At 40.7% G+C, this 18,057-nt stretch overlaps 1 protein-coding gene across 1 annotated transcript in view; it reads right to left on the bottom strand.

Moving 5' to 3' along the window:
• The window catches only part of TEK (TEK receptor tyrosine kinase), a 42,720-nt gene that overhangs the window by 10,076 nt on the left and 14,587 nt on the right, over window positions 1-18,057 (bottom strand). Inside the window, exons 3-13 of the mRNA XM_063319782.1 lie at window positions 14,230-14,340; window positions 10,461-10,613; window positions 8,254-8,385; window positions 6,944-7,084; window positions 6,059-6,187; window positions 4,878-5,032; window positions 4,464-4,605; window positions 3,946-4,107; window positions 2,974-3,108; window positions 1,758-2,051; window positions 151-450 (exon numbers count right to left, since the gene is read on the bottom strand). Of these exons, the coding sequence (XP_063175852.1) occupies window positions 151-450; window positions 1,758-2,051; window positions 2,974-3,108; window positions 3,946-4,107; window positions 4,464-4,605; window positions 4,878-5,032; window positions 6,059-6,187; window positions 6,944-7,084; window positions 8,254-8,385; window positions 10,461-10,613; window positions 14,230-14,340 (1,854 nt within the window). The remainder of the gene's footprint in view (window positions 1-150; window positions 451-1,757; window positions 2,052-2,973; window positions 3,109-3,945; window positions 4,108-4,463; window positions 4,606-4,877; window positions 5,033-6,058; window positions 6,188-6,943; window positions 7,085-8,253; window positions 8,386-10,460; window positions 10,614-14,229; window positions 14,341-18,057) is intronic.

The following is an 18,057-nucleotide window of genomic DNA, read 5'->3' as shown; positions in this document are numbered from 1 at the left end:
AACTGAGAACCAAATTTTGGTGCTGCTCTGTTGTGTGTCAAAATTCAGAGCAAAAGAAAACTAATAATAAAAAAATAAAACAAAATAGTGTGACTTTGCCTTAGCTAACCGACTTGGTTTGTGCAAGCCCAGCATGCTGGAATAACCAACCTTTAGCTTCTGGAAGAGTCTTCAGTTCAAAGGAGGTGTTTGGGTTGCTCAAGCCAATGTTGTTCTGAGCATTGATCTGAACCTGGTACACAGTGTTTGGCTCCAGGCCCTTGAGATGGTATTGAGTAATGCTGGTGTTCTTTATGATAATATCGATGTGGTTGTACTCAGCCTTGCCATAAATTTTGTAGCTGATGATGATGGAGGAGATGGAGTGACCCTCGGCAGTTGTCCAAGAGATGACTGAGGATGTGTCTGTGGTGTTAGAGAACCTGATGTTGTATGGCGCCGGAGGGATTCCTGAGAACAAACACACACAAAGCATTGGAGCATACATCCACCACTTTCTCCTTCCCACTGTGAGTCAAACACTTTCCTCGGCGCTTTTTCTGTGCTAAACAGAGGCAGAACTTTGGTGACAAGCTATGGTAACAGGATGCTATAGTTCCATGAACTTAATGTGTTGTCACCCATATTGCAGTACTCCATACTTCCAGCAGAGGTTGGAGTAGCATTCAGTAAACTCTTCTCCTGGGATGAAGATACGAATTCTCTGAGCTGTATGCAAGGACAACATGTTGCTTTCAAATTAATGCACAAAGGGTTAATTTCCTTCTGTACTGCATCATCACCCTCATGTCATTCCCAGGTTCCATACCATCAGTGCTTCAGGGAGGGAGCAACTCCCTGTCACGATACAGGCTGTTAGAAAGAAGAGAAATCGATACTAACATTTCTACAAATTTCACCAGAAAACCATCAGCAGGGGGGAGCGCTAGACTTGTGCAGAAACCCATGACTATTGAGTCAAATACCTCCTCCTGGAAAACAGTACCCTTATCTTTTTCTTAGTGCAGTTTTGTGTCAGAGCTCAGGAAACTGGAGTGTCCCATGACAGCTATGATTCTTCTGTTAATGCATGTAGGACCTCAGTGAGGGCCTCCTCACACAACCTGTAAGGAGGAAGAAGCCCACCTTTCCAGTGTACGGTGTGGGCAGTGGCACCTGTTAGGCATTCAGATGGATGTCTGTTCCCATGGTACCTCATTCAGATAGGGCATTTGTTGTGGCGTTATGAAAGGACACCACTCACACTCAGGGAACTCAAGAGCGGTCATTGATCTTCTTTGTAGCACACTTAACTACTCCTTGCTCAGGGGTTTTACCTTGCATTGTATCTTGTCTTCTGTCTTTAACTGCTGACTATTTCTGTATTGACATAGCTGAATTGCAGGGTCTGAGTGCCGGGGGTTTTTTTGAGTAACAAAAGAGCTTGGAGTAGGGAACTCTGTGTATTCATCATTATAAGGAGGAAAAAATGCTGCATGTCAGAATGATAAATCACACTTAAATGAAGATGTGTATTACCAGACTTTTGATTTGTTTTTCCCATTTTTTTCATTCGTTCCTGATAATTTCCAGCATAAGAATTTCTTTGGACACTAAGCTATATCTTCATAATAGCAGTAATAACAACCACAAATGATCATCAGGAACTGCTACTGGAACAAAGGATTACATTTAATGTAGTCATGAAGTGACAATCAGCCTGATCACTGGTGGAAAAAAGGAAGAATTAAACAAAAGGATGTGAATCAGCTACTTACTGTCACTGAAAGTCCATGCATACAGATAGTTGCTCCATTCTCCTTGGGACCTGGTGTTCACCCGTACCCTGCACATGTATTGCTGTCTAGGCTCAAGATCTTTAATGATCAGCGTGGACATATTTCCTGGCACTTGAGTAATAACACTGCTCTCATCACCGTTGTCATTGACGCTCTTCCTTTCCACTTCAACACGAATGTCATCCTCTGCCCTCAGTGTTAAAGGATGCCATGACAAATTCAGGGATGTCATACTTTTTGGGAAGAGAGCGAGACCTTCTGGTGGAGGAAGACCTTGGAAAAGCCACAGTGAGACAGGGAACAAGATTTCAAGTCTGGTATGCAAGCTAAAAGAGAGGTACCAGTAATTCCCAGCCAGTTGCCTTAACTTGGAGTGACAAAGGGTAACTCTCCCTGCCACCCCACCCAATTGGGCAGAAATTAGATCTAAGAAGTGTTAATAATCCTGCAGTATCTTATCGACATCTGTTGTGTAAACAAAAAGGTCTTCTCACTGAGCTGGTGTTGCAGATGCAGTTTTTAGACTTGAGAAACCAGCTCTTTTGTTAGATAGTTCCTGGTGCAATCCTCATTTATTTTGTATGTCTGTGTTCAGTTTGGGCTGTATCCACAGTGGACTAAAAGCTTCTCTGCCTGTTCAGACATCTGCACTTTTAAATTAAACTGATCTAATACTAAGAGGAAGGACTGATCTAGTATTAGGAGGAAGGACTGTCGTACAGGTAAGGTAGATATCTTTAGATAAGATATTTAGCTATATCTATTTAGATAGATATCTTTAGGTAAGATACTTGTCTCACCAGAAGGTACCACAGACACAAAGGAAGGTTGCAGATGCTCCAGGATGTCTCCATACTGCTCACAACTTTTGAAAACCTGATAGTTACCTATAGTCATTTCTATCCCCAACTCTGCTGCACAGCCAGATAAAATATGCAAATTTTCTATTCCCAGACCCTCCTTCTCTAAATCTGGGGGAATAATAGTTCTGCCTTTTTCAGGTTTTCTTCACCTCTGATTTTTTTTTTCTTCTTTTTTTTTTTCTTTGCCTGAGATTATTTTTAAAGACTCTACATAGTTTTCATATCCATCCTTCTTTGCTCAAATGAAAGTGCTGTGTCAGAGATCAGGGAACAGACCACCGAGAAAAACAGCTGAAACAGCCCTTTTGCGAAAAGCCACGGTGATGACTTACCAAGCGCAGCTGTTGTGAAGCTAGCCTGTGGTCCAGGATGGCCTTCCCCACCTTCCCCTCGCCGACTCAGCTGCACACAAAACTGATATTGTGTTTTTGGTTCCAGATTGTCCAGTCTTTTGGTTGTGCCTTTTACTGACAATGAAAGCAGAAAGTAAAGCTATAGCCCATGCTGAGGAAGATTGTTAGGGAAGAAAATGTTTGGAAAACATTCCTGAGCCACTAACCATGGAAGGTAAGACACTCAGGCTCTTCTTTCGTTCCTGACTCACTACAATAAGCTATTTAGAAGCATAAAATAATTAAAGTTGAGCTCCAGTGCAGCCCAAAGGATGTTTCTATCTGCCCTTGCTTCAGGACAGAACAAGTCTGGTTGCTTACGCAGTGTGCGTTGTGTGTGCAGGTCTTGGGCTACCTTGAATTAGTTGCAATGGCTGTTTGTCGCCTGTTGAAGTTCCTGTAATGTTTCCTGTAATATTTTAGGCCTTGCATAAAATGTTAAAACAGGGCTGGAAGCAGACATCTAACTCACAAGCAGGCTTAATTTTGCCCATACCATTCCTGATAAATATTTAGGTAAGATATTTGTCTCAACAGACGGCACAATAGACATGAAGGAAGATTGTAGGCATTCCATGACATCTCCATACTGTTCACTACTTTTGAAAACCTGCTCTTTACATGGGAGTTGTCAACAGCTGGGGCAAACATTGAGTACTGTTTATCTTAAGGAAGGAGAAGGGAACCCTTTGGTTACTGAAAACTGAATATACGCTTTTGACTACTGTTGGTGTTCCACATCCACATTGGCATTATACATAGTGATATAAAAAAAGTCATGCATCCAGTCATAAAAGATTTAACTTTCATGCATTGTAGAGTATTTTGAGTCTAGTGAAGAGCAGACACCACACTATGTTTCAGCACACAGCTGAAGTTTGTGTTTAAGGGAATCAAAGAATGTCCTTTTACCTTCCACAGACATCCAGGACTGATAATGTTTTGCTGGCTTGTACAGGAGTTTTGTTGACACAACAGGTCCATCTCCAAGATGTAACTCAGCATTGATATCAATTATGAGAAAATTATGTCCGCTATCTGTCAGCCTTGGAGCATACTGTGGCACAGGAGGAACTAAGCAAGAACACAAGTATTAAACCAGACATTTAATTCCCTGTATCAGTAAAACTCTGGTGTCTTCCTAGATCTGTAGGAAAATCGGAGACATTCTTCAAAACTATTATGAGCTGGCAGTTTAGATCTTTCAAAAAACCCTTGGATTTTCTTCTAATTCTTACCATCGCTCTGATTTTTTTCAATACACATAACTAGTATGTTGCTTAGAAAGGGTTTCTCTTTGTATTCTGACTGTAGATATTTATTCAGACATTGTCCTACAGTGCAGAGAACAGAAAGCTCTCCCATGGTAGAGTATAAAACTGCCTTTAAGGTAGAAAGCCAAAGACATTTGAAGAGATTCACGTTTTTACCTTTGACTGTAACTTGAAATGCTTTTTCTGCCATTCCTGCTACTGTCTGCACACTGCAGACCCAGGTTCCTGTATCACGGGGCTGGATTCGATTAATTGTAAACATGGCTTCAGAGCGATTGCTGGTAACTATCAGGGCAGGCTGAAATGACAAAAGATGTACAGGGCCTGAAAAATGTGGGCATTTAGGAATATTCCCATGACATTTTCTCGTGATTTAGGAACTCATCTAGAGTTTAGTGATATTAATAAAAATGGTCTACAATGGTAAATTACATAGTTTCGTATGTCCTCCAGTTCATGAGGTATCTCAAAATATTGAAATTTCACATTATGTTTGAAAAGTGTGCATTAACTACAGATAAAGTCGAATAAACATCAGAAATAATAGGAAGCAATTTATTAGAAGCCTACCCTTAGGACAGTTCCATCTTGCTTTAATAGTTTAAATTCTTCAGATTTAGGAAGTGGCATCCCAGTTGCTATACAAAAAGGCTTGAATTCAACACCAGAATTGAGTTCTACAGGGTCTAGTAAGTTTTCTATCTGAGGTGAAACATCTGCTGAACCTACAGAAGATAGACAGAATTTTAATGTCAGCCTTCAAAGAGAACTTTAAAAAGGCAGCACCAAAACAGGTTTAGGTGTGCAATGAGCACAGGCAACATGGGAGTCTGGTTCTCCCTCCACTTGTGTGAGCGTACGCAAGGACCACACTTACCAAAGTCAGGAACAAGCCCTGAGTCCACCCTTCTTTCTCTTCCCTCCCCTCCCTTTTCCTCCACTCCCCTCCCTTCTCTCTCTGGCCGACATTCTAAGTGCAGACAGTCTAGCTATGGAAAAATCATGCACATATTTTGTACCGAATGTACAGTATCTATTTGTTTCCATATTGTCTATTTATAAGAGCAGTCAGATCACAACAGTATAGTTTGGGTGGTTGGATCATGGTCTTCTTTCTCTGCTTGTTTTTGTGCTTAAAAGCTTTTACAAGTTAACAGTGGGGTTTTCACTTTATTTATCAAGCAGAAATAATAGGTGCTGAGCGCATCTTATAAAATATTGTGTGTGAACCTTGCCTGAATCCAAAGAGATTCTGAATAAGGTATGTTCAGCTTCTCAAGCTTAACTTCCAGAGAGACAGGAGCTGTTTCAAACTCTGGGCTTGTCTTGGTGTCTGTCGTCAACTTCAGATCATGGCACATGATATAGGAGTGTATGCAGATGAATAAGAAGTAGGTAATGGTAAACTATCATGAGCCTATCCAAAAGGTGATCGTGCAGGTAGGATGTGCAGCTTCTGTCAGTAATTGACATTAAGGTCAGTGTCAAATCTCATGGAGTAAGGTTTGCAAATCTACCTCTAATGAAAGCAAAATCAGATGAAATGATAGTGTACCAGCTTGCTAAATGAAGCATATGGGGCAGAGACTTAAAAACACCGCATTGCAATAAAGATTCGCAGAAGTGGCTGGGCCCTGGAACGTAATTGAGAGAGCAAGGATTCCAGCCTGGAGTGTAAACGCCAGCCAGCATGAAGATCTGTTTCAGTTACACTGGGAAAAGCCATTTACTACCGTGTTACCTTGCTTTACCTTCTTTTTCACATTGCAGACCATGCCATCCGAGGGAGCAGATGCAGCCCTTAAACCTGTCGCATGTCCCTCGGTTGTGACAGTTACATTTGAGTTTGCAATCCGGCCCATAAAAACCAGGTTTGCACTCTGCAAGTACATAAGTTCCCAGTTAGTGTAAAGGTACTAGCAAATGTCTGCCATTAGTTTTCAGCGTCATGCATAAATTCTCCAGTAGGGTTTAGTTCCCTCAGTGAACTTTACTTTGAAACTACGTGTATTAGCACTAAATCACCCTGAGAACACACTAACGTTAAAAAAGTAGACCACATTTGTATCCGTGCCTGTCATTTGTAGACTAGATGCCAACACAGAAGCTTCTTCAGTCTCCACTGCTTTTTCACTTGCACTGTGGTAGCGCCCAAAGGCTCCACCAGAGTTACATCACCATTGAACAAGATGGCACATATCCATAAAGGAAGGTGTGCATTGTGTCCCAAAGAGATTGAAGTTTAATTGAAACGAACAAGGCTTGTCTTGGTGTCTGTCATCAATTTCAGATCATGACACACGATATAGTGCTGCTCAGTATTGCTCAGCGACAGATATATCTTTGGCACAGAATTGCTCAGTTTGACTTGTAGAAATACAGCAGGACTGTAGGTGTTGGAGGATTTTTAATGTCTCAGTAGAATATCGGTTAATTTTGCAGGATTACTTGAATATTTTTCAACTTTATTGTGTCCTTCTGAGAATCTGACATGATCCTCTGAGAGGGGTAAATATTATTATCCCTCTTTTACAGAATGTAAAAAATCCCATCTTTTACTCTCCTCTGTTAGTTCCCTTCTATATTTTCTATGTACAGCACACTGAGGACTCCTCACCATTCCTCATATCCTTTACCTTTATCACATTCCAGTCCCATCCATCCTGTGGCGCAAGAACAACCATATGGATCTGGTAGACAGAACATATAGTTTCTGCAGCCATAGTTTTCTTTACAGCTCTCCTCACATGTTTTGCCAAATGTATTGGCTCCACAAGCTGTCGAAGGGAGAGAGGGAAAGAATAGTCCAACAGCATTAAGTCCACAAAAGAGCTAATGCTTCTAACGATACAGCTTTAGACAACAGAAAACATGAATTAAAATAAAAATAGCATTTTTACCATTCAGATACAAGATATATTTAACATCCATAACAACTTAAGCCACAGCTGCACTAATGGGTCAGTTCAGGCAGCAGAAACAAACATAACTTTCTCCTATGTGAGGATCCATCAGCAAAGCACCCATTGCTTTGGGTATGTGAGGACAGTACTTCAGCAATAAACCAGCTTTATAAGCCTTTTTAATATAAAACAGACAAATAGTGCCGTGAAAACCAAATATTCTTCTTAGAGGTCAGTGCATATGAAACTTCCAAGCTCATGGCTTTGCTTTTCTGATATGATCAGTGCTACATTTGATTATTTCAGATGTCAACTATTCCAATAGTTTAGCTCTAGTATTTGCAGCATTGCGATTCAGTCAAAATATTAAGATACATATTTAGCATTGGACCAAAAGTTGCTTGGAGAGATCAGATTAATGCTGTAATTATTTCAGAATTCAGACTGTCACAGACACGGATACACACAAACATACATATACTGTTGATATGCCCCCACAGAGACAAATCACCCTTTGAGCATGTTAGCAGCTTGTTCAGAAGTAGCCAGGGAATCTCTAACATAAGGCTTCATTTCCCAGTTCCAGTGTATCCCTACGATCATGTTTTGCCATGCATTTAACAGTCGTTCAGTAGCTTCGAGCATATTGAATTTCAGGGCAATCTTAGAACAGCCCAGGTTGGAAGGGACCTCTAAAGATCATTGCGTCCGACCCCTCGGGGGAAGGGGACCCTAGGTGAGATTATCTAGCACACTGTCCAAGTGCGTATTGATCAAGAAGAGTTGGAAACACTCATCTTCCCTGGCAACATAATCTCTACTAGAAGAAGAGAGGGCAAAGTTAAGTCACAACTACAAGAACAGCCTTACTAATTCAGGGTTCATCTCGCCCAACACTCTCCCGTCTCCGGCACCTGCAGTTAATGCTATAGCTATAAAGCGTAAAACAAGGATACTCCATTTGATGCTTCCCTCAATAATCTGCCATCTTCTGCAATTGAGAACAAATTAATAAGCAATCTGTGAAAATAATATTTGCTTACCTTTCTCACATGTTTTTCCCATAAAACCTGGAGGACAGATGCATTCCCCAGTATCTTCATGACAAATGCCGTTGTTTGTGCAGGAAGGGCAGTGTGAGCTACAGGAAGGGCCCCATTTCTGAGCTTCGCATCCTTTTATGCAAAAACATAATGACATATTTGTGGTTTTTTTATACAGTAACTGATCAAGTAGTAAAATTCTTTTTAATTAAGACAAACAGTAAAATACATAACAATATTATCCTTATGGACCCCCAAAACCCCACCGACCGACCTAATGTAATGAATCACTTTTTTCTTTGTGGAAGTGCCTCTATTTCTGGGGCAGAACTGCTGCACAGCATGCAGTAATGCTATGTAACGTCTTCAAGGAAGGAACTGAAAAAGTCTTCAATTTTTGAAACTACAGATAGATTTTTTTAGTTTGGAAGAGTAAGTTTGGAAGTTGACAAAGATGCTATATTTAAGATTTCTGTCCTTGTAGCACGGATCTGAGACCTACAAAAGGTCCAAGCTTCACCTGCAGCTGTACTGGTAGTAAGCCAACAGGACCAAGCTTGGCATCACTGGCATTATACCAGCGTTTGGCAAGTCATGATTTTTTTCTGTAACAATATTTCTCTTGAAAGTTCCTCAGACCAGGTTCACATCTACCTTTACTGTCTTCACTGCGTCTTTATAAGAAGGATCAATCATCTGATGATTCATCTGCTTCTGGAATAAATGAACTAAGAGCAATCAGTTGTTCTAATGCCTTCAGTGAGAGTTTTGATACCAATTTCATAGAAGAAGCAAACAAGTATATAAGACTTCTTTATCATGCAAATGCTTAATCTATCCCTACAAGATGCAAGATTCTCTGGGCTGCTTCTGAAATCAGTGGGTGCTGGGTGGACCCAATAATTTTCAGTATTTCATTTATAACAAAGTTTCTTACATCACAGAAACTGACCTTCATGACTTCTTCTAGTGTGAAGTCAGGACTAAGAAGACAATAAACTGGAAAGTCCTAATGCAGGCTCACTAAAACTGAGTAATCCAGAGTGGGATGAGCTTTTTCAGATTTCAGCAAGAGTGCAATGGATCAACATGGCTCTATCTCCTCCTTCCCCCGCAGTGAAATTCTTACATGTGAGTACTTTAAAAAAAAAACTTCACTAAAAATCATCAGTCAGTGTCTGTAATGCTAATTCAAAGACAGACAGGACGTGTTTGAGCAGTGGCATGTAATCATCCGTTCTTTTTATCATTAGCGTGCTCCCTACCACTCTCCCAGACTAGGCCTCAGGAGTTTTCCCAATCGGCGGGATGGGCAAGACAAAAACCTATTTCAAGGCAGGGGGCAGAATTTATGGATAAGTCTTCTGCTGTGCAGCTTGGCACTAGAGAACAGATCTCGGACCATTTTATTTAGTAAGATGGCAATAGCTTCAAAATCCAAATTTGGGGCATTATATGATTCATTTGCGACTTCTGGAAGTATCCTGTGGATGTTAGCAAGTGAAATATGCTTTACCATCAGAAACATTTTCTCCATAATATAAGATATTTGAACAGCTATTTTTTTTTACATATCGGTTCTACATTTCTATCCAAGTTAATGGAATACAATTTTCTTTATATCTGATGAAAATAGACATATCAGCATGAGCTACGAGACCTGTAGAATACTTAATGGAAAATATCTGCCTCCATTGTAAACTGGTCCTTTCATCCACTGGGAGCTGAACTTTAGGAGCGAACTAAGGCTGGGGGGTAGTTTGTGAAATTGCAATAACGTATGCTAAAGATGAGAAATATCTTACGATAAATGGGGTTTTGGTATAGCCCACCACAGAGAACAGAGACATTTGAAAATTCCTATTTTGTGCTGAGACCCACATCTCATACTTATGGGAGACTCAGTGCCACCTTTTTTCGTTTGTGTTTCCTTGATGTTTGGAAAGCTGAGGTGCTGAGAAAAGAGCAAGCTGTCCTGGCAATAGCTAGGATGAATTGAACCCAAATCTGAATTTTTTCACTCTCAGCTGCTTAAATCAGCACCAGCTTGTACCGAAGATCCCTGGGAAAAAATTTCTTCTGACATAATCTGATGGCAGCTCATGCCAAGAGAGATTCTGGCCCTTATTTGGGCACAGTATAAGTTTCATTTCAGATTCATTACAACTTCAAACGACTAACCATCAGCACACATTAATGGAACTTACGTCTCACAATAAGCCTTGTGTAAGCAGAAGTAAAGAGGTTTCCTCCTATATATCTGGCAGAATAAACCCCTGCGTCCTGTGGTTGAACTTGAGGATAGGAGACTTCCAGCTCCCCTGGTACTTCATGCCTGGGCACAGAGTGGATGAAGGAACCTGGGGAAGGAGCACACGGTTACAACAGACAGAAGCTATTCACCCTCTCAGACAGAAGTAAGTTTGCATTGGTTACTGAGGAAGGACAGCGGGGGTGAGCTGAGCAGACAAATCTATTTATTAGTTATGAATTTGCTGACAGCTCTTTAGCTATACTCGTTTTTGATAATTGGAGAGTTACAAGTGAAAAGGAAGCTAGACCTTGAGGAGATCTAGTAGACGAAAGGGACAAACAACTTTGAGTTCAGTGTTGTTTTACAGGAATGTTGCTAGGAGTCTAGTGGTTAGAAGTGTTCATTGTGTTTCTTGGCCTTTCCTGAAGTGAGGGGTGACCATCTGTAAGCAGTCTAGTGTGGCTGGCAGCAAACGCCAGCCAGGTCCTATTTAATCTGAGTAGCACAAAGATTTACTTAGCAGACCAAAAGAGGAAGAACACAACACGGCTTTATCTTTTCTTCCCAGACTTAACATGTTTCTGTCTCTTCTGTTTTTTTCACCAAGGGAGCTTATCTATGTTATTCTAGGTTTGCTGTAGTTGGTCATACAGGGTTGCTAGGTAAGGCAATAGCATTTGGTCTTCTCCCATCCCTCTGGATCACCGTGTAACAACATTTGAACATTGGTTGCTGCCAAAGAGAAGGTGCATCCAGTGGACTTCGGGACTGCTGGGAATCCTTCCACTCCAGCCTGTTAGAGCAAGGCAGCTGCAGTTGGCTAATGCCGGGCCCAGCCATTTGCCACCAAAACATACCACCTCACCACACACTGTACTGACACAGGCAGCCACAAACACACCCACACAGCAGAACTATGCTGTTACAGGTACTGCATGTGCACACAAGACTCACATACACAGGAACAACCCAGGTGGCCTGATCCTATTCGCACTTGCCAGCTAGTCAGGCTTGCTAGTGTATCTCATAGGCTCAGACACCCAAAAATGTGTCTTAGCTGGCCTGGACCTACAATCTCTCTGATAGCTGGCTCTCAGACCTCTTATCCTACTCGCTGGTTAGCCTGGCTTAAAGTTTGCTAGCGTCACATATGTGCGCACGCATGCGCACACACACATACACATGCCAGTGGGTCCCTGCCGTAACTGGCCTTACATCTCTTACAATCTCTACAGTTGCTGGCCCCAGACAAGCCCCTTTGACCCGTGGCATGTGTTTCCAGTTACTAGGAGCCAAATTGTTGTGCCTTTTTGTCTGGCCTGAAGGGCACTAGCAGATTATACATATGCGTTCCAGGTAGAGAGCACACTTATGTTGAAGAATAACTAAGAATAGAGCTTAATAAGATTGGACCAACTGTCAAGCAGAGCTTGGCCAGATCAGTGGCACCTTCTACCTGCCTCCCACCCCTTTTTACCGTGCTTGTTCCTTTCCCGTTTACTTTGAGTCCTCCCTTTCCCGTGTTTGGCTCTATCTCTAAATATTTCACATATGCTCACAGTCCCCTTCAATCTTCCCGTAGTAAGTTTGCTCTTTCCCCTTGAGGTGCATGGTAATCCTGCTCCCCACTTCTTATACCTGTAAAGCTCTGGCTGAAACTGCTCAGGGCTTTGTGTTGTTCCCTGAGTGTCCCTCAGAAGCTGAAGAGCTCTGTCCTTTCATGTTTTCTCTGTCATCTGCCACTCCTTAGGGCTTGCGCGTCAGTTTATTTATTGCTTCTTTTGTTTCTTCCCTTAGTCTTTTTCGCTGAATGACCATTAACCAGATGATGCTCCCACAAACCAAATGCCCTTACCTTCTACATGCCCTTACAGTTACGCTGATAACAAAACAACACTTTTCACTGTGCTGAAAAAATTTAGAAGACAAACAGCACCAGGCAGGACCTTACTGTCTGTGACCATACATACTATCATACTATCAATTCGATTATAGTCAAATTTCAGGCAGCCTGGAAATGTAAAACTTTGCTGAGGATCGTAATCAAAACAGCAAAAAGATCTTGGGTCAGTTTAGTCCATGACAACACATAACAGTTCTTCAAAAAAAGAGCAAAGAATGAAAGGGAATAGTTCTGAAACTAGGGTGCTTTTTTTGCATATCTTTTGAGTTACAAGCCGCAAAACAAACTTGTCAGCAAAGTATTAAGAAAGCCTTATGCTCACAGTCTGTTAGCAAGGTTCAGGTTTTGTGGCTTGTTTTTGAAGATGGCACATGTTATTCCAATGTCTTACAGCAATCTTATTTAGCAGAACAGTTTCATTCTCTAGACAGCCCTAGTGAGGGTCTGCAAGGGGAAGGTGGTATATTAATGACTGAAGTGAAAGATCACAAGAGTTAAATATAACAGGATGAGTATTTTCTCTTCTTTGCCAGCTGCTGTATCAGGAATCCTGAGGGATGCTATTTCAGCTGCAATCTCAGGCGGAGAACTTGACCTACTGTCCAGAGACATGGTGAATTTGAGGCTTTTTGCCAAATTTCCAGTTGGAATCCCAGCTAAGGCAGCACCATGATGTAAGGACTCCTGCTCTGACATACCAGCTGGTTCTTGTATGAGAAAATGCTTGACACAAGATCACAACATTTCCCTGGGGACCATGAAAGGACAAATGATGGCAAACTTTCTCCACTTTGCACTGCCATCGCTGAATCTCTGAAGAGCAACGGAACAGGTCTTCCAGAAACTCTGCTTTGCATATCGCCTTTTTAAAAGATGCCTTTTGGTTATTTTTCTCTCCCAGCCTGTAGAGAAGCGCTCCAGGTATTCAATAACTGGGGTTGACCCACTGCCTGCGTTCTTTTGCAGTGTGCTGGCACTTCCTTACCTCATCCTGCCCGATTTACTCCCTGTTTCCTGGTAGCTCACTGTAAGCTAGGCTATCAGTAGACAAAGATGGACCAGTACATTACATGTGCTTTCAACGACGATAATTTGTTGGGGTCTAACATTCTGATTAAGTATGAAGGCACTGTGAGTTTTAGTGACCAATATTTTTCTACATTTATACAGGAGGCAGATAGCGAACTGCACATATTTCCAAGTGTCAAGCAGTAGCAGCACACAGCTGAACAGTGAGTGACATGTGATTTAGGTGCCATGTTAGATAGAAAAGTTGCTGTCATAAGTTTTACAATATCTGCCTAATTTTTGTAGTTGAATGAAGTAAGGATTAGATCTTGTTGACAGTTTTGCCTTTCTAATAGCAGCTTACTAGTGCTTAATTTCTTAGCCTGAAGAGCATCATAAAATCTAAAAGCCATTTGAAGAATGGCTTGAAGAGAGGTACGCGCTTGAAAAGCAGTAGAAATGCAAAGAAAGATGCAGTAACTAGGCCTTCACAGTGGCACAGTAAAAAACCAAAAAGATGCTAAAATCAGCCAGGCAAGTACATGAGGGGATATAGAAGGAAATCCAAAAGGAAAATGAGAAACAAAGCAAAGGAATAAGCAGAGAATTTGGCATTCTGGTGGAAGAGAAACAGGTCAGCTCAATATATTGGATATGGCAAATGGCTCCTTTAGGGAACATTAAATGCTTGATAAATTATGTCTGCTCCAGTTGCACAGCACGAGCATCGCCAGCAATGACTTTAAAGAGTTACGTGGCACTTGGCTAAGACTATAACAGGAGGAAAAGACAAGAGAGAAAGGTTAATTACCATTTTTGTAGATCACTGCATCTTCTTCTTTTGCTGCCATTCTGATGAAGGAAATATTCACATGCTCTCCCTTATTTGCTGTAACAGTTAATGCCACCGGGTGGAACGAGGCTGAAAACAGAACAGGACAGATAAATAGCAGCAGGTATTATCTCTATCTGGTCTGTGGGCCGAAAGCCAAGAATGGTTCACAGTATGACCCTGACTCAGGTTTTGACATTTAAACTTCTTCAGAGCGCACACTGACTCCTTATCACCTGCAATATCAACTCCATGTTTTGGCAAAGACAGAGGACTCACCTATACCCGAAACAGACTGCTACTAGAACCTGGGGAATGAAACAAACAAACAAACAAACAAATTGATTTTGGCTGAGTAACTGGAAACACCCCCTAATTAGGAGCTCCAACTGCCTGTAAAACACTTTCCCAAGTTTCTTCATCCCTTGAGACATTTTTAAAGCAGATTGGATAAAGTACTGGAAAATGTGTATTAAGGAGCAAGCTGTCCCTTGGCAAACAAATACCCTGAGTGACTCAGTTCTCCTCTGTTTAAGATTTATGATGCAGAATGGTCAAGATAGTTCAGGAGACCACAGTCATGCAGGGTCTGGGGGAGATGCAGTAAGACAGAGTAGGTCTGTGCTTGTGTTAGTTCACCACGCTCCCTGTAAATAGCAAGAGCGTTGGCTTGCACTAAGAGCAAAAGAAAAAAACACATTCACAGACAGTGGTACTTTTACCAAAATGTTGTTATCTGAAAATGTGGCCTAATTAAAATAAAAATTCCAGGAGAGGAACTGTCTAGATCGGTCGTATTTCTCAGTTTTCCAGTTAGGAAATTGAAATTCATTTTCCTGCTTAAATAGAAAAGTACTTTTATACCTTTGTTTATAGTTCTTGATTTTAGAAAAAGAAGAAGGTAGTAGATAGACAGATTTTCACTAAATTTTTCCTTATCATTACTAGTGGAAAAAAGATCAGAATGTAATTAGGGAAGGGACAGAAAAATCTTAAGAAATAGTACTTTTTGAAACCAGTGAAACAGCACTTTAAATTGCAACATTACTTTGAAACAACTTAGAAGTTAAAGACACTTTCTTTCATTTAGTTGGAAAATTCCAAGGGAAAGGAGTGAAGTTTCTTTGAGGACAAAATCAGGTTTTCTGACCATATTTATCTCTGAGTTTTTATGCCATACTGTCACTGATGTATTTTATGGCAAAAAAATTACAGAAAATCTTCTAAAATTAGGCAAAGTTAACTTCCAAGCTGTTCACCTCTTTATCTGAGTTTTTACTTTCCCTTTTAGAGTACCCAAGGGGGCAAGGCATTGAGCCCCGTTTCTCCTTCTGTTTTTTGAGGGTGCTTAGCCTTGTAGTTCCCGCTGTGCAAGTTCTTCTTGGGTAAGTCCGCCCTGTGTCTTGTAGTATTCTTGCAATATTTGAAGAAAGATCTTTTTAATACTTTCATTTCAGGATGGCATTTTAATTAAAAATCAAAATGTTTGTGCTATGTGATGTAAAATTAAAGAAAGAAAATCTGAGTAGAATGAAGACCTTTCTATCAAACCAAGCCAGCATCTCTCCCAGAATTTTATTTCCTTGAGAATTCTGACATTTTAAAGTTTTATTGCTGATTGGAAATAAGACAACGATTGAAAACTCACAATTCTTTGCAGAATGGAATTTCCATCCCCTGTGCAGTTCTAGTGTTTATGCTCTGAGCCTCTGCCACGTGTTTTCATTCCTTTGTAAGTGCTACCCAATTGATTTCAGTGGGACTTTTCTTGCAGGGTACTACGCACGTGTGTAGGAATCTACGAGCATTTGCCATGTTATCTAGGTGCTGGTATCTGGACTTACATCTTAGAGAAACAGAGTTTTCTAATATACAATAATGAAATAAGATCTCGTTAGGAGCAGGCAAACAAAAACTGAAAGCAGTCCCAACTTACTGCCAGCTCCTGAGTTAGAAGTTATTTATGAATAACAGATGCATGGTGAAAATCTTGATCTATTTAGGAAAAGAAAATTCAACAGCTTTCCCAAAAATGAATTGCTAGTTACAAATGATCCTAAGTGGTTTAGTTGCAGTGTTTTTTTTAAACCAAATTTAGTGAGGCATTAATAATTGTTTAAACAATATATGAAACTTTTGTATTCCCATTTTATTTTCTTTGTATGTTGTTTAGCTTAACCACAAGACTTTTTCTTCAGAGCATTGTTGCAATGGAAAGGAACCCACACTCCCTGGTGGGCCCAGTTCCAATGTATTTTTAGATTGTGACTTGTATTTCATGATTTCACATCTCGAGTGTGCCAATTCCTTATAGAGACATAATGAACTGAGTTGCAGGGCAAGTGCCATAATGCTGTGTTGCTAGCATTTCCATTATTGTCCCTTTGCCCGCTCTAGAGAGTCTGTGGGGGGGAAACTCAATCATATACATGAAAATACACATTTATTGTATAGAGAAATTGCATAAATTATATTTGACTAGATGCAGAATAGAATAGTGCTCTATTCTAGGTATGTGTGCTGTATACAGTATAAGCATTACTCCCCATACACACAGAAAGCATAATCTGTTCCCTCTCATTGCATGTATGAATGTTACATGTGTAACCATAATGCTAAAATATAAAGAATTTAGAAGAATGGACTCGTTACTTTCAGAAAGGCACACGTGTAGAGTAAAACAGGAAGATTAACCTGTTATCTTTCCATTTTAGGCAGCAAAAATCTTCACTGTATCTGCATACCTGATAATAGGTGCGTAATCAGGCAGATGGCAGTTCCCACTGAAGTCAGCAGGGCTACCCAGATGATTAATGCTCAGTGAGTGTTTCAGCAGCTTCTTGCCCCAAAGCTGCAAAACAGTGGCTGGATTTTCAGAAGTGTTGCTCCTTCACAGGCCTTTTGTGTCCTCAATGGGAAACTGCACATTTCAACTCTTGCTCAATTTTTGGTGTTGAAAAACACGCTCTGCCTTTAAAAATTATTCAGCCAACAACAGTAAAGGGGAAAAAAGACCTGTTTTCCAACTACAGATGCTTTGCCAAACCTCACAGTCCTTCACTGACCTCTTCTTCCTCTTTCTGTGCACTTTAACAGCTTTGAGAATTTCTGTCGCGCCCCTTTCTCACCCATCTAGTCTGATTAGATTATATGCCTTCACCGATGAGCTGTTTTGTCAGCGAAGGCTTTTGCAGAGAACATTTGAGAAATGCATTCAAACCCAGAAATGATTCAAAGAAACCTACCTACTGCTGGTGTGAATGTTATTTCTGGTTAGAACAACTACTGTCACATAAGAAACAAAGTTTTGTTACTTTAAATTCTTTGGTTTTAGGTCCATAGATACCAAGTGCAAAAAACCTGATTGATTCAGAAGACGCTCTTCCACCCATGGAGATTTTTCTACACCACAGCATTCTGCCACAGGCAGGGTCACATTGACTTTCAACGGACTGTTATCTTATCTCCTCCTCATTGCAGCCTCTTTGAAACAAGGGAGTTGTCAGCCTGCATCTGCAGAGCTTTCTTTGTGACCAGTCCAACCCTTCAAAGACCACATTTGGTCAGAAAAAATATAAGCCAAAAAAAATGCATTTGGCATGCCCACCTTGCTTCTAACGTTCCCATAGTAAAACAAATAAATAGACACCAGCCGTAGCTTGGACAAATGAAACCCCTCTTTTTCTAAATTTTTTATGTAATTTCAGGGGATACCAACAATGATAATTGCTCTTACTAAAACTTATAAGGAAAGATTAGATGTGACAATCTGCCATAGCACAAAACATTAGCAAACAGTGAAGTCTA

Source organism: Chroicocephalus ridibundus, chromosome Z (assembly GCF_963924245.1).
Source record: "Chroicocephalus ridibundus chromosome Z, bChrRid1.1, whole genome shotgun sequence".
Taxonomy (NCBI): Eukaryota; Metazoa; Chordata; class Aves; order Charadriiformes; family Laridae; genus Chroicocephalus; species Chroicocephalus ridibundus.
The sequence above is the reverse complement of the archived record's forward strand: the minus strand, read 5'-3'. Positions and strand labels throughout refer to the sequence as shown.